At 61.7% G+C, this 16468-nt stretch overlaps 1 protein-coding gene across 1 annotated transcript in view; it reads left to right on the top strand.

Moving 5' to 3' along the window:
* ALPL (alkaline phosphatase, biomineralization associated) overlaps nt 1–15812 on the top strand; it is a 52863-nt gene extending 37051 nt beyond the window's left edge. The window contains exons 3-12 of the mRNA XM_036446679.2: nt 1175–1294; nt 1566–1681; nt 2912–3086; nt 3784–3959; nt 6929–7072; nt 8930–8999; nt 10999–11133; nt 12972–13163; nt 13753–13872; nt 14791–15812. Of these exons, the coding sequence (XP_036302572.1) occupies nt 1175–1294; nt 1566–1681; nt 2912–3086; nt 3784–3959; nt 6929–7072; nt 8930–8999; nt 10999–11133; nt 12972–13163; nt 13753–13872; nt 14791–15056 (1514 nt within the window). The 3' untranslated portion in view covers nt 15057–15812. The remainder of the gene's footprint in view (nt 1–1174; nt 1295–1565; nt 1682–2911; nt 3087–3783; nt 3960–6928; nt 7073–8929; nt 9000–10998; nt 11134–12971; nt 13164–13752; nt 13873–14790) is intronic.
* The last annotated feature ends 656 nt before the right edge of the window (nt 15813–16468 follow it).

The following is a 16468-nucleotide window of genomic DNA, read 5'->3' as shown; positions in this document are numbered from 1 at the left end:
GCCTCTGGAAAAACATGGGAGTCCAGGCCTGCGGGGCAAGGGGGGTGGTTTCCTTTTTCTCCTGGGAGCCCTCAGGTGTGTCATTGCCTAATCCACTCCTCATAAGACCCTGAGAGGAAGGTACAGACCACGCATTTGAGGGGGGGGAAACTGAGGCTCGGGGAGGTGACCTGTCTACACAGCCGGGACCTGGCACAGCCTCGTGGGGAAGGGGGGGCATTGAGGTTCGTCAGACACCACAGCTGTGTCCTCTCCACCGGAGCAGGGGTCGGCAAGCTGCGGCTCTCGAGCCACATGCGGCTCTTTGGCCCCGGAGTGTGGCTCTCCCACAAAACACCACGTGTGGGCGCGCACGGACAGTGCGATTGACACTTCGTGGCCCATACGCAGAAGTCGGTTTTCGGCTCGCAAAGGAAATGTCAGCCGTTGTGCTGTTGATAGTTGGCTCTGTGGACGAATGAGTTTGCCGACCACTGCCCTGGAGGATTGACTCCTGGGCGAGGGAGAGAGAGGGAGAGAGAAACAGAGGAAGAAAAGAGAGCATCCCTGGCTCCGTTTCATCTCAAGACTGGGGATTCAGAAGGTGCTAAGTTATCCTGACTGGAGTGAGGTGGTGCGTAGCTATTTCCATTTGGTTCCTTAAACAAAAGGCAGGTCTTTACACAAAAGACAAGCTTCACTTTCCAGCGCTAAGCCGGGTTCCTGCTGAGACCGCTTTAATCAGTAAGCCACGCAGAGTTTATAATTGATGACTGAGACGCCTGGGGACTCCCCGGTTGTAAGTAGTTTGTTCTCTTGAACGGCTTAAACATTACCTTCCTAATCTCGCACCAGCCCAATCCACTTGCTGCCTTGGCAGAAATGTTGCTCTGCTGGGCGGGAGGAAAGAGCCTGGGCTTTGGCGTGGAACTCAGCTCTGCCCGTGTCTGCCAGTGCTGTGTGGCCTTGGGCCACTTGATGTCTCTGAGCCTTTGTTTCTCCATTCTGAGATGTGGGGAGAAGACCCAGGGCCCTCAGGCTTGTTTGGAGGATTAGACAGGAACAGGTTCGCCAAGCACACCATGACTGTCCGATGGGCATCTACTGCTCCCGCCCCAATCCCGGCATCCTGCCCTTGGGGATGAGAAGCTAGGCCCGCCCCCTGCCAGATAACGCTGCTTTGCTGTCTGTACAGAGAAAGAGAAAGACCCCAAGTACTGGCGAGACCAAGCCCAGCAGACCCTGAAACATGCCCTGAGCCTTCAGAAGCTCAACACCAACGTGGCTAAGAACACCATCATGTTCCTGGGAGACGGTGAGGCCTGGGGCCAAGGGGGGGCTGGACAGGGCACGGGGGGTGGGGAGCCGCAGGCTAGGCAGAGGTGGAGGGGTCTGTGCTGAAGAGGCTGGAGCCCTGGGAACATTTTAAGAGGGTGGGGCCAGGCTGTACCTGAGGGTCTGGGAAAGGGGTGCCCAGAGCCATTTTCCCGTGCCCAGTGCCCAGCCTGAGTCGGCACCAAACTAGAGAGCTGTGGGTGCCCGAGAAGACTGGCTGGCGAGGCTGAGGCCCTCTTTCCCCTCCGCAGGGATGGGCGTCTCCACGGTGACGGCCGCCCGCATCCTCAAGGGCCAGCTGCACCACAACACCGGGGAGGAGACCCGGCTGGAGATGGACAAGTTCCCGCACGTGGCCCTCTCCAAGGTGAGCCCGCCCCACCTCCGCCGGCAGCTCGCAGGAGATGGGGGGGGAGGGGGGGGCGCCAAAGTGCTCGCCCTCCTGGCGCCTCCGAGGCCCTTCTGTGAAATGGGAGCAGCTCGATTGAAGAATAACATGCACAAAAGTGCACACATGCACAGCGTGAGTTTTTACAAACTGCCCGTGTCGGTATAACCGGCATCCGGGTGGATGAACTGACAGCAACCAGAGGCCGCAGGCCCGTCACAGCCTGAGCCCCCATCCCTCCCACCCGTAGACTAGCTGTCCCTGCGTTTGTACTTGATACAAAGGGAATCGGCCGTATTTACCCATCCACGTGGTTCTGTTGCATCCATTCTCTCCCAAGGTGGCTTGGGACGTTAATTCGATGGCTGCTGTTGTTACTGGTGTCGTCATCGTCGGCAGTGGTGCTCTGAGATAAAGATCCTCTAGACCAGGGGTCGGCAAACTCATTGGTCCACAGAGCCAGATATCAACAGCACAAGGACTGAAATTTCTTTGGAGAGCCACATTTTTTTAATTTAAACTTCTTCTAGTGCCGCTTCTTCAAAATAGACTCGCCCAAGCCGCAGTATTTTGTGGAAGAGCCACACTCAAGGGGCCAAAGAGACGCATGTGGCTCGTGAGCCTCAGTTTGCCGACCACAGCTCTAGACCAAGCATGTCAAACTCGCAGCCAGCGGGCCGCATGCCCATGTAATAAATGAGTTTGACATGCTTGCGACACTCTGAAGCAGGGGAAGGCCTCATCCCCGGGTCCCCATTCTAGATCCTCCCCCCACCCCCCACCCCCATTCAAGAACTGAGCCTCCCGCCCCTGCTCTTTCCCTTCTCCAGAATCACCTGCCTTCCCCTCCTCCTTGCTGGCTCCTGCAGTCCCAGGCTCAGAGGCCTAGCTGGCCCAGCCCCCCTCCTCTGCCAATCGCTTCCACGTGTTGGAGAGTGGCCTTCCTGCTCCTTTGCCGCCCTGGCTGCCAGGACAGGGGGAGTGGGGGCAGGGAGCAGGCAGCATGGTGGTGCTGTGGCTCTGGGGGGACCTCAGCGGGCAGCAGGGCTCGGCCAAGGCTGGGGGAGGCCTCTCTGTGAGGGAGACAGCCTATCTCCCGGCTTCTGGGGGATGAGGGGAGGCCTGAGGCCCCGTGGTGTGAGTGGGGGTGGGCGGGCAGCGGGGTGGGCCAGGGCCTGGCCACCTTCCAACCTCCCTCCCTGCCCGCAGACATACAACACCAACGCTCAGGTCCCCGACAGCGCGGGCACCGCCACCGCCTACCTGTGCGGGGTGAAGGCCAACGAGGGCACCGTGGGCGTGAGCGCCGCCACCCAGCGCTCCCACTGCAACACCACTCAGGGCAACGAGGTCACCTCCATCCTGCGCTGGGCCAAGGACGCCGGTGAGGGGGGTGCAGGGGGGATGGGGCCCAGTGCTGTGACCTGCCGGGGCCTCAGTCTTCCCAGCTGTACCATGGGGGGAGGGTAGGAAAAAGGTGCTCTGCAGGGCTCTTCCAGCTCCAATTCTGAGAGTCTGAACGATTCAGGGGGACAGGGAGGCCCACTCCGGTGTGGGTCCCGGTCCTGGAGCATCTCCCCGAGGCCATTCCTCCCACCGTGAAACAGGCACGAAAACGTGGCCCCTCCGAGGCTCGGTGTGAGGAAGGCCAGGGCCCAGCCCGGTGCCAGCCCGTGGGGGGTCAGGAAACATCTCCTCCTCCTTCCTCCTGGAAGCGGGAGGCTCTGGCCCATGTCCCCTGGAGTTTTAGGGTCCAGGGTCCGAGGCCAGCTGGCACAGGGGACGCCACCCCCTGAGAGCCCGCAGGGGCCCGCTGTGCTCCTGCAGGCTCCTCGGTGGAGGGGAGGACTCCGCCCAGGTGCTCACAGCTCAGGTCCCCCAGGAGGCAGTGTCTGAGCTGCCAGCGTACATGGAAGTCCTCTCTCCTGCCCCCCCCCCCATTAAGTACTGATGAGGAGACTGAGGTCCAGGCAGTCATGGCAACTAACAGGAGGCCAGGCTTTAGCCAGGAGGAGGGAGAGACAGCCTGGACACCACCGTCTCCAGGTGAAGCCAACCCCTTTTCCTCTCCCACCCCCCAGGGAAGTCCGTGGGCATCGTGACCACCACGCGAGTGAACCACGCCACCCCCAGTGCCTCCTACGCCCACTCTGCCGACCGGGACTGGTACTCGGACAACGAGATGCCCGCAGAGGCCCTGAGCCAGGGCTGCAAGGACATTGCCTACCAGCTCATGCACAACGTCAGGGACATCGAGGCGAGTTCTGGGGGTGCAGCCAATATCCGAGGCCCGGCCGCCATCCTGATCCGGGCTGGGAGGCAGGATCTCAGATGGGGGGAGGGAGGCTGAGGCCTCAGGTACAGGCTGGCCCGGGAGAAGCAGCTTGGCCTGGCTCCCCAAACACCTGGGAGGGCTCCCCGCCCACTAGTGAGAGGGTTTGTGGTCGGGGCAGGGAGGCTGGGTAGGATCTCTCCCCGGTGGGGCTGAGGGATAAACCCCGATGTGGCCGCCACCACACTAAGAACCAGGCGCCCAGGGATTATCTCGTCAGTGGGAGCCTGGCACGGCACCCCCACAACACGGGGAGGGGGGGTGGCCATCGGAGGAGAGTCTGCCCCGCACATGCCCACGTGCACCAGCAGGCATGTGCCCCACGGGCTCCTCCAGCACACCCAGGGGCAAGGGGGTGTGGACGGGGCAGCACCAACTCTCACTGTTAAACTTCTTGGGGTCAAATCCTCGCCCTGTTTGCCGGCTGTGTGACCTTGGGTCAGTCACCTCACCTCCCGGAGCCTTCCCTTCCACACCCCCTTGGGGAAATAAATGTACCTGTCGCTCAGTAAGCCCGTTGCAAGAGCCAAATGCAGTGGTCCCTGAAGAGGCTGCTCAGAAAGCGGTGGCATTGATGATGAGTGAGCCACTTGTCCGTGCCCGAAACGCAAGCGTTAAAACCCCGAGCAGGTGCATGAACGCTCGCCACCCACACACGTCCAGAGGGGTCCCCACTGTCTCTCCCTAAATGAGAACCTCCGGCTCGTTCCTTTCTCAGTGGGGATCAGGTTGGGGGGACGATGGCCCCCCGAAACTGGAAGGGGTTCCGTGAGGCTCAGAGGGAGCTCCAGGTCCTGCCTACCCTTTACCTGTTTCTAACCTTACCAGACAAACACACTGGCTCCCAGGCCCCCAAAGTGCCCCCCGGCCTCTGTACCAGCCCAAGCCTCCTCTTCTCCTATTGGTGGCTGATCCGTGTAGTGATCCTATATCCGAGGCCCGGCCGCCATCCTGACCCGTGTCCTGGGACCAGTCACTGCTCCTCCCCGACTCAGTTTCCCCACCTGTACGGGAACGGAGAGCCTGCGTGCCCCGTCCTCGGGCCACCGGAGGCCGAGATGAGGTCATGATGTGAGAACATTTGTTGTACAAGCGCAGGGTATAATTATGGGGCTGCTCTTCAGAGAGATTTGGCAGGAGCCGCCTGAGAGGGGACAGGAGTTTCAGGGAAGGTTTCTCCCGTGGGGGTGCGGGGTGGGGTGAGGGGGGTGTCCTCAGGAGCCATGGGGGATGAGCGTGGGCGAGCGGGAGGCGGGAGGGCCGGGCGAGGACCGCCCCTCCTCCCGGGCCTCCTCTCTCCTCATCCCTTTCTCCCCCATCGGCCCGCGTCTCCGCCACCCAAAGCCCCCGGCCCCCAGGCCGCCCATGAAACAAAAATCCCGGTGTCCGCCCTGAAAATAAATATCTTTGGCTAAAAAAACAACAAGGAAAAGAAAGACGCAAACCCAAACCCCAAAGCCAAACAGCAAGTCTGTTATTTGGGATTTAATGAGCCCGTGTGAAGTCTCTGCCGGCTGGAACCCGGGAGGCTCCGGCACGAAGATTGGGGGCTTCGCTTCCATGCCGGAGGCGCCAAGGGGTCAGGTTCTGTGGGGATGGGGGGGCGGGGAGCCCCCAGGGGTCAGTGACCTGGGCCCTTCCTCCCCCTCCCCCTCCTCCTCCCCCCCCTCTTCCTCCTCCCCCCTCCTCCTCCTCCTCCTCCCCCTCCTCCCCCTCCTCCCCCCTCCTCCTCCCCCTCCTCCTCCTCCTCCTCCCCCTCCTCCCCCCTCCTCCTCCCCCTCCTCCTCCTCCTCCTCCCCCTCCTCCTCCTCCCCCTCTTCCCCCCTCCTCCTCCCCCTTCTCCTCCTCCTCCTCCTCCTCCTCCTCCTCCTCGCACAGCCTGCTCACCCCAGAGGATGTGCCCCTATGGGAACCCCCCCCCCTCCGCGGAGGCCCCCCTGGGTGCCTGCAGTGCTCCTGGCCAGTCCGGGGGGCGGGGGGTGCTATTTCCATTTTATAGGCAAGGACACGGCGGCTCTGAGGGGAGAGGGACAGGCCCTTGGTCAGGAAGGGACAGTCGGGATTCAGACTGTCCCCACCAGTTCCCGTGATCCCCTCCGGACCTCCCCAGGCGGCCGGGAGCGGAAGGTGGAAGGTGGGGGCCTGGAAACGCCGGCGCTGCGCCCCGAGGTGTCAGCCAGGGGCGGCGGCCTGGGCTGACGCCTGCGGTGACGGGACACCGGTGCGGTGGTGGCTGTGGGCGGCAGCTGTTATGCTCTTGGCCCCGTTTTAAAAATAGTCAGGACTTCAAACATGGGCTCCCAAGGAAAACAAACAGCCCCGCGCCCCCCGCCCGCGCGGGTAAAATTAGCCTGGCGGTGGCTCCGCCGACGGCAGCCCTGGCCGCCTGCGCCGGGCTCCGCTGGGCTGCCCCGGACCGCCCGGCGAGGCCTCGGCCTGCGGGCACCTCGCCCGGCTGTGGGGAGAGGAAGCTTCCGGAGCCTCCACCGTGGGCTCTGCGGGCACAGCGGGGGGCCCTGGTGCCATGGTAGGAGGAGGCTTGGGTTCGAATCCTGGCTCTGCCCCTCCTGGCTGTGCGACCTTGGGGAAAAGAAAGCCAATTTCTGCAGCCACGTCCTCATGGGGAAAGTGGGTGCAGTACACGGCTCCTTGCGGCCTGGGGAGAAGTCGAGGGGGATGTGTCTGGGGTGCTCTGGGGCATCTATCGGGGTCTGGAGAGCAGGTGAGGGCCCACATTTCACCAGCCCGCAGACTCTGTCCGCCCCCACCGGGAGAGGGGAGGCCCCGGGAGCAGCGCGGACTGACTCTCCAGGGGGAGAGACACCCACGCCACGGCCCCCGGGGCTGCCTGACAGCTGGGAACCCCAGGGTGCTGACGGCTCTGCCCCCTCCAGGTGATCATGGGGGGTGGCCGGAAGTACATGTACCCCAAGAACAGAACTGACGTGGAGTACGAGCAGGACGAGAAGGCCAGGGGCACAAGGCTGGACGGCCTGAACCTCATCGACATCTGGAAGAGCTTCAAGCCCAGACACAAGGTAGCCAGCCGTTCAGGGGCCGATGCCGGGTGGCCTGCAGTGGGGCCGGGGCTGGGTGGTCATACTTCTTACCTCAGCGGGCTCACATGGCCTATCAGATACAGGAATGGCGCGTAGTAGGCAATCAATCAATTCCTTCCTTCAGGGGAGGGCGATGGGAGAGCTAGGCCGCACGAAGGGGGGTGGGCCAGGGAATAGCCTGCACGGACATTCAGTCCCCTGAGCCCCTACTGTGTGCAAGGCCCCTACTGTGTGCAGGGCCCCTGGCTGGCATGAGGTCCAGTGATGGATCGGATGGTCAAGGAAACGGGGAGCACCGTCTGCTCGCGTGGTGGATGCCCAGGACCTGCTGGAGCCCAGGGGGCACAGGCCACGGGGAGGGGCCGAGGAAGCCTGGCTGTGCGGAGGCAGCTTTGGGAGGTCTCGCAGGCAGAGGCAGCAGGGCGGGAGGCAGCAGCCCTCCACAGGGAGCTGGCTCTGGCCGGGGCGAGGGCACGTGCTGGGGAAGGGAGGCAGGGACGTGGGAAGGCCTGGGGCGCTGGCTCCCGGGGCTGCCGGCCGCCGGGCCCAGGGCAGCTGGGGTCTGCATGACTGTGGTCAGCGCTGAAGACAGTGGGGAGCAGCCTGGCAGCCACTTTGATGTCACGCTGGGGTTGGGTTTCTGAGGGTTCCAGGACCGGCCCCAGGGGAGGCCCTGTGGGCTGGGGCCGGGCCAGGAGTGAGCTGGGGGCAAGGGCTGGGGAATGGCCCCCGCGGGGCTGGTGAGCTGCTTTGAACCTTTCCCATTCCTTCTGAGTCAGCTCGGGCCGGGCCAGAGCCGCTCCTGGCCCAGGCCTGCAAGACAGCCTCGATGTCTCTACCTGCGACGCAGGATCGGAGCTTAATTCTGCCTGCACAGGGAGCTCCACGGAGCTCAGTCTAGACCCCCAAGGGAAGGAGAGAGCCCCCAGCACTGGCCTGGGCAGGGATCACCGGGGCTCCCCGGAGGCCATACATGCATTGCGAACCATGCCTCTTTACCACCTAAAAGCCGTGGCATCTGTGTGCCTCAGTTTCCTCATCCGTAAAATGGACATAATCACCCCGACCTCATAGGGCCGATGTGGGGTTCAATAGGATAACACACCTCTGGGAAGCAGAGGACAGGATGGGAGCTGGGGAACAGAGCCCCATTGTCTTAGCCATAACAGCCTCCTTCCCACAATAACCCCTGAGGTTTGAAAACCACTGGTCCCAGTGTCACTGCCCAGAGAAAGGACACTCCCCAGGACTCAGAGCGGGTTCCTGGCATTGCCAGGACCTCCAGTCTGGGCCCTGGAGACTGCCACCTCCAGGCAAGACAGCCAGCCTCTTTCTGTGGCCTCTGTGCCCTGCACCCAGGACACAGGGGTTCCCCCGGGCAGAGCGAGGGCTTCGCTTCCCCCCCAGCTCTCCATGGCTCAACGAACACAGCTCATGCCTCTCAGTGGGCACTCAAGACTCCTTGGGACCTATGCCTGCCTCCTCCGTGCCCCTTGTCCCTCTATTTAGAACTCAACTCCCTGGCGCCAGGCTGAACAATTTCCACTTGTCCTCCAGGGCCTCCTTAGGACATCGCCTCCACCAGGAAGCCCTCCCTGATCTCACCGTTGGGCTCAGCCTTTCCTGGTCTCTCAGGATCCTTCCCCTACATTAGACTTACCTGTTTATTTGTCATTTCTTGAGGGTGGGGATGGTCAGTCCTCAGGGAAGGATTGTGAAAGGATGGAAGGAAACACACACACACACACACACACACACACACACACGTCCCAGACTCAGGGACCAGCTGGGGTCACTCCCCCAGCCCCCACACGACTGACAGGCCCTTCCTCCTAGCACTCTCACTACGTCTGGAACCGCACCGAACTCCTGGCCCTCAACCCCAACACCGTGGACTACCTCTTAGGTAAGGGGGCCGGGGGTTGGAGTGGTGGGTGCCTGGCTGGGTGCCCTGGGGCCAGAGCTGTGTGACCCAGCCCCTGGGGGTGAGGTCTCAGCCTGCCAGCCCCCCCCCCCCCCTTAGGGATCTTTGCCCTCCGGCTCCGGGGCCTGGGAGGGGTGAGGAAGGGGTTCTGGTTCATAGAATTTTGGCCCCATATCTGCTGGCTGTGCAGGGAGACTAGTACATTGAGCACAGGGGACACTGAAGGTCAGAGACGGAAGCCACCTCTGCACGCCACCCGCTGACTAGCGTGCGGCCAGGTAAGTCGGAGCCGAGGCAAATACGTCCCAGGCCTTCAGCGGGGGCCTGGAGCCAGCCCTGCTGTGTGGCCAGGGCGGAAGCCAGCCTGGCTGTCTCTCTGGTCTTGACCGTGTGTGTGTGTGTGTGTGTGTGTGTGTGTGTGTGTGTGCGCGCGTGTGCGCCCTCCGCAGGGGGAAGGGAGCCATGGTAGGGCCCTGGGTTAGGTGGCAGGGGACGTGAGCACCCCATGCAGACACACCTGAGTCCTCTTTCCCACCCGGCTAGCATGCCCAGCAAGTGGTGGCAAAGCCTCCTGCAAACCTTTCCCAAGGAGCTCAGCCCTCGGGTCCCGGGTGTGTCGTTGGCGATTATGGGCTCAGAGCTGGGCGCTTGGAAGATGCCCCAGACACATACAGCCCTCCGCCTGCCTGGGTCCCGTGGCACAGACTCTGCCCCACACGGAGCAGGACAGTGCCACTCATGGCTCTTAGAGCCAGAGTGCCGGGTTCAAATCCAGCTCCCACCACATATGTATGAGCTGTGCAACCTCGAGCAGGTGATTTCTCTTCTCTGTGCCTCAGTTTCCTCTGTAAAAGGAGGAATGATTCTATAAAACGGGGATAATGATAGGGCCTGCCTCAGGATTAAATGAGCTAGTGTATTGTATAGGTTATAGGTTGCTGTGTGTTCAACTATCCCAAAACTTAAGTTTAAAGTAAGAGCAGATTGTTGTTGCTTGTGCTGTTTTGGGGTCAGGGATTGGGAGCAGCTTGGCTGGGTCTCTCAGGAGGTTGCCGTCATCTAGACTGGGTCTGGGCTTCCAAGATGGCTCGCTCGTGTGGCTCATGGGCTGGCAGGAGGCTTCCGTTCCTTGCCCCATGGACCTCTCCATGGAGCTGCTTGAGGGTCCTCCCAACATGGCGGCGGCTTCTCCCGGAAACCCAAGAGCATGCGGAGCAGAAGCCGCCGTGTCTTAGGCCCAGACCTGAGAGTCACACATCATCGTTCCTGCAGAATTCCATTGGCTGCACGGCCAGCCCTAGTCACTGCGGAAGGGGGCTGCCCGGGCTCACTGGGTGCCCTCTCGGGGGCTGGCACCTCTCGGAGTGGCACCTGATACAGAGTGAGCATTCTGCGGACCGGAACTCTTGTCTGGCTGTGCACACACTCACGGGAGGAAGGGCGATTTTTCTGGAAGGAGGCCCAGAACCTAAAACGCCAGCCGGTGCACATGCCATCTCGTGACGTGGACAAGAAATGGGTCGTTCCTTGCTTCCAAGACGGGACAAGTGAGCTCAGTGAGCAGAAGGGACAGTGACCCCAAACCTCCTGTTCTTTGCCTGCGCAGGGCACTGTGCACTTCAACCCTGGCCTGCGGCTGGCCTGTAAACACACAGCCACGCTGCCCGGTCCAGACCAGGGCACAGTCCTGCCTGAGGGACATGGTGCTGTGTCCGGGGGCCTTCAGGCTGGGAGGCGGCTGGAGGGATTTGACTCCCAGATCTCGACTCAGCAGCTGAAAACAGCCGTTACCGACCCGCTGAGCCTCAGTTTCCTCTTTAAACGGACACGGTGACCTCTCTCCATGGTGCGCCCACACCACACTTGGGGTGCTGTGAGCCATCCAGATGAGCTGCCTTCCCTCCGTGCTCCCACAGACACGGCCGGGTCCTCGGGGGTCCTCCTGGCAGGCCGTGATGCCTCCCCGTCGCCCCCTCCGCAGGCCTCTTCGAGCCGGGGGACATGCAGTACGAGCTGAACAGGAACAACGTGACGGACCCATCCCTCTCCGAGATGGTGGAGGTCGCCATCAAGATCCTGAGCAAGAACCCCAGGGGCTTCTTCCTGCTGGTGGAAGGTAGGGCTCGGGCCACCTGCCCAAGAGCTGGTGGGTGCACAGCCCTGAGGCCAGGGCACGGGGAGGCCCGCTCTCCAGGGGACCTGTCCAGTGTGGGAGGATGGGGGGAGTGCTTTGGGGAGGACGGGGTGTGGGCTGGGGGAGGAAAGGGCAGTGGTCGTCACCCATACATGTGCGCGGGCTTCCTAGTCCAGGAAGGCTTCCTGGAAGAGGAGGCGGGTTTCTTCCTTCTGGGAGGTCCTCCCGGACGCCTGGCTCTGGAGGGGTGTGCAGCCCCCTAAGCTTCCCCCCTCCCAGAGGACAAACCCGCAGGCCCAGGAGACATCTGCACTCAGAGCAGCTGCCTGAGGGGCCCAAGGACACGGGCCAGGGGCCTCTTCTGCAGAGGCCTGCTGGTCCACGGGAGCCTCACAGCTGGACAAGAGCCCTCACAGCCGGACTTCCGTTGTTATTGGTCATGTGTGGGGCCAAGGTCAGGTTCCTGAGTCCGGTCCCTGAGAAGAAAAGGCCGGGGCAGGCCCTGTGATGACCCAGGTCCCCCAGATTGGGAGGGCCAGACCCTTGGGAGTGCGCAGTGCTGTATGCGGCATTCACAGTTTCCGGGGCCGTGGCGAGGCGCTGGGGTCAGGCCTCCACCAGACGTTTCTCTTTAACGAGGTCCACACAGTCCCCTCTCACAGGAGGGTTATTAGCATCCATTATGCTCAGAGACATAAAGTACTTGGAAGTTTGAGGACACGGTAAAGGTCCTGGAATCTCCCAAAGTCCTAACAGCCACTGTCTTCATGTGCACACACACAAACACACGCACACACATTTCCACACAGACAGACACACTCAGACCCCTCCGCCCTCCAGAGGCCAGGGGCCGCCAGCCCGGCTTGACCACTTTCTTGCCAAACCCTGGGGTTCCCATTCAAGCATGGCGGTCTCGGTCTCGGTCTCGGCCTGGCCCGGACCAGGCCTCTGACGCCGAGGAGCCAGCCAAGAGCCGGCGGGAGGCGGAGAGCTGGGGCTCCCCCGGGAGCAGAGGGCTTTGTGAGCGGGGCCAGCACGGGGCCCGCCAGGCCAGCTGCTCCGGAGCCACAACAAAGGAGAGGCCCGCCCTCCCAGCCTGCCAGGCCGAGCGGTGGGGCTCAGGCAGGGCGGGTGGCCAGGCCCCTGGGCCCAGGACCCTCCGCCTTGGGAGTGTCCACCCAGGCAGCCTCTCCTGGTGGGAGACAAGGAGGCGCTCCTGCAGGTCGCGCGGCCCGTGACTGTGACCTTGAAGCCGGCTCCGTGCCAGGCCTCTTGTGCTCACTGTGGCGGCAGCGTGGGATGCATCGGGGCTGGCTGAGCTTCTCGCTCAGCGGGTCTGTTCGAAGTGCAGGAGGAAAAGCAGGCGATCTAGAGCGAGGCACGTGACTTCCCCACGCCAGGCCTCAGTGGCTCCATCTGTAAATGGGGCTGATTGTGCTCACCTCTGCCCAGGATTGATGTGAGGGGGAAACGGGACACCGGCTCGTCATGCCTGGCACCTAGGGGGCGCTCGGGCACGTTGGTTCCCTCCCCGCCTCTCCGATGTCTCAGGGACTCTGAGCAGCTGAAGGAGGGGTGCTGGGAGCAGCGTGGTGGGAGGAGCACAGGCTTCTGGTCTCCACGTGTAAGCCTTTGGCCCAGCAACGCACCCGGCTGAGCCGCTGGCCAGGCTGAATGGCCACGTGGAAGCCTCGTGTGCCTGGCACGTGGCAGCTCCCCACCGGAGGAAGATGACCCTCGCCACGGTCGTGTTGTGGGGCCCTGGGCTGCCCGCCTTCTCCCCCTGCTCCTCACCGAGGCCTCTGCCTTGGTGTCCGAAGGAGGCAGGATCGACCACGGGCACCACGAGGGCAAAGCCAAGCAGGCGCTGCATGAGGCGGTAGAGATGGACCAGGCGATCGGGCTGGCCGGCACCATGACCTCCCTGGAGGACACGCTGACCGTTGTCACCGCCGACCACTCCCACGTGTTCACCTTCGGCGGGTACACCCCCCGCGGCAACTCGATCTTCGGTAGGTAGGCCTCCCGTGGGTAGGCACCTGGGAGCAGGAGGGCGCTGGAGGGCCTGCAAGCCCAGGGCCTGGCACAGGTGGCACCCATGAGGACTGACTGGTGGTTGGGGGCGTGCAGAGTGGAAGGACTGAGCGAGGGGAATGCATGCGTGGGTGGCCAGCTGCCTAGCCCCGTGGTCGGCAAACTACGGCTCGCGAGCCACACGTGGCTCTTTGGCCCCTTGAGTGTGGCTCTTCCACAAAACGCCACGGCCTGGGCGAGTCTGTTTTGAAGAAGTGGCATTAGAAGAACTTTAAGTTTTAAACATGTGGCTCTCCAAAGAAATTTCAATCGTCGTCCTGTTGATATTTGGCTCTGCGGACTAAAGAGTTTGCCGACCACTGGGCTAGATGATGGACGGATGGGTAGAGTGAGAGAGAAAGGATGGATTGATGGGTGGGAGGGATGTGGGCGCAGCGAAAACTGAAGGATGGTGGTGGGAAGTAAATCAGGTTTGGAAGGTGGCTTCAGGGAAGCGGTCGGGCCCTTCGAAGGGACTGTACCCCCAGAGTTCCCACAGGACCCCTGGACCTCTGTCTTCCTGTGCAGGTCTGGCCCCCATGTTGAGCGACACTGACAAGAAGCCCTTTACCGCTATCCTGTACGGCAACGGGCCCGGCTACAAGGTGGTGGGCGGTGAGCGAGAGAACGTCTCCATGGTGGACTACGGTGAGATGCCACGACGCAGGGCTGGGAGGGGGCAGCACGCCCCTCGGGGAAGGGCCTGGGAACAGAGTGTAGGCTTGTGGTCAAGGTCCGGGGTCTCAGAACAGCCAGCGCTGAGTCAGAACGGTCTCGGTGTGAATTCCCTCGAACCATTCATGAGCTCTGGGGCCTTGGGCCCATAAGCTCAGCTCTCAGCTTCAGTGTCCTCCCTAAACGGGTTCGACCTCCCACGGTCGCCTGGAAAGCTAAAGGGGTCTGATGAGCTTAGCATGGCACCTGGCACACACACGGGTTTGCTGTTCCGTGTCGTTTTTACTGACTGCGTAATATTCCAATGCGTGAGCCATTCCAATTCCCTACTGCTGAAAGTGCATTTTTAAAAATATTTTATTGATTTTTTTTTTTTTACAGAGAGAAAGGGAGGGGGGATAGAGAGTTAGAAACATCGATGAGAGAGAAACATCCATCAGCTGCCTCTTGCACACCCCCCACTGGGGACATGCCCGAAACCAAGGTACATGCCCCCGACCGGAATCGAACCCGGGACACTTCAGTCCGCAGGCCGATGCTCTATCCACTGAGCCAAACTTGTCAGGGCGTAGAATGTACAGTTGTTTTGATGTCCCCAGAGACCCCTGGGGGGAGGGGAGGAGGGTCTAATGTACAGCCCATGCTAAGAGCCTCTCCCAGGTTGACTCTTTCCTTCTAATCCAAAGAGCTGATGTTCTCTTCTGAGGGTTCAGAACAGACTCTGGCCAGAATCCTGTGGCCTGTGTGGAACGCCTTCCACGCACGCTCAACAGCCTCAGTTTTCCCTTCTGTAAAATGGGTCGCTCCGGCCAGCCCGGGAGGGGCAGTGGGAAGCAGCTGCATGGCACCAGGCCCCTGGTGGGCTCTGCTAGTGTTTCCTCCGGCCCGCAGCTCACAACAACTACCAGGCGCAGTCCGCCGTGCCCCTGCGCCACGAGACCCACGGCGGGGAGGACGTGGCGGTGTTCGCCAAGGGCCCCATGGCACACCTGCTGCACGGCGTCCACGAGCAGAACTACATCCCCCATGTGATGGCGTACGCGGCCTGCATCGGCGCCAACCGCGACCACTGTGCCTCGGCCAGCTCCTCCGGCAGCCCCGCCCCAGGCCCCCTGGTGCTCCTGCTGGCCCTGCTCCCCCTGGGCGTCCTGTTCTGAGGGCCCAAGCCCAGGGCACCCACTAGCCCGTGACAGACGGCCAGCCTCCCTCTCCCAGCGTGCACACCGCCTGCGGCCCACACCTCAAGGGGCAGGGAGGTGGGGCACCCACAGCCTCTGCAGCTGCAAGGAAGGGGACCCAGGAACCAAAGTCCGCTGCCCGCCCTGCTCCCTTCCAGTCCCTCACTGGGCCCAGCCCAGGACCCAGCCCCCACCCCCACCCCCACCCCACCCAAGGCCCCTTTGGCCAACAGGGTAGGTTTCTCAAGGGCAGGCAGAAAACAGACTGCAGACATTCTCAAAGCGTCTTATTTTTCTAGCAAACATACTTCTCCAGATCCGGAGTCTCTGGAGCTTCCTTGGAGCATTCCAGATCTGACCCTCCCACCCCCTCTCCTTCCGTCTGGAACCTACCAGGGCCCTCCATGCTCATGTCCCCGCCTGAAGGGGAGACCAATCCTCTTCAGGGTGGGGGTTTGCTCACTCACTCATCCCAGGCCTCCCAGGGCTCCCGGGCTCCAGGAAGCCAGCTCCTGGGCCTAGCTGTCCCGCCCCCGGTGGCCTGGGCTGGGAAGAGCAGGCTGGCAGGCAGACACTTCCCACTACACACACACACACACACACACACACACACACACACGCGCGCCAGCTCCTCTCTGAAGTGACTCTCCTGTTTGGAACGGCAAGAAACTCTTTCTCTTTTTGGTGTTGGTTAAAAGGGAACACAAAACATTTAAATAAAAGTTTCCAAATATTTTTGAGGACAGAGCCGAGTCTTTGTGGTCAGGGAGGATCTGAGGCCAGAGGTGGAGGTGGGGGTGGAGGGAGGGGGAAGGGTTCTTTAACACCCATAGGTGACTTCGGACAAAGTGCTTGGTGTCTCTGCATCTCCATCTTCTCGCCTGTACAGTGGAGGACAGCCCACACCTAGGTTGCCGTGAGGATTAAAGAAGAATGCGTGGCACCCACAAACAGCTACGAGCCTGCCTTGGCCCATGGTAGCTGCCCATTCATTCATTCATTCATTCAGGAATGTTGAGTCTGTGCTAGACCCTGTACCAAACGGTGAACAACACTGCCGTGCTACCTGCCCTCTCAGAGCTTCAGCCTGGCTTGGTGACTGTAGTCTCTCTGTTCCTGATTGCCAAACCTGCCATTGGGGGTTTACAGAGTCCCCTGAGTCTGTTCCCCTCATCATTGGAACGAACATCCTTATAACAATATTAGCAATTAATGTTGATCATTTGCCGTCTGCCCAGCTGTGTGCTTGATGCTTTACAATCCTCTCTAGGAAGCAGGCCCCACCATCTGCATTTGGTGATGAGGACACCAAGGTGCAGGAGGTGAGAGGATCGCCCAAGATCCTCCAAGTTGTGGAGCTGGGATTTAAATTTGACTTTAAAGCGCCTACA

The sequence above is a fragment of the Pipistrellus kuhlii genome, unplaced genomic scaffold, assembly GCF_014108245.1.
Source record: "Pipistrellus kuhlii isolate mPipKuh1 unplaced genomic scaffold, mPipKuh1.p scaffold_m20_p_2, whole genome shotgun sequence".
NCBI classification, from domain to species: domain Eukaryota; kingdom Metazoa; phylum Chordata; class Mammalia; order Chiroptera; family Vespertilionidae; genus Pipistrellus; species Pipistrellus kuhlii.
This window is presented reverse-complemented; position numbering and strand designations above follow the sequence as displayed.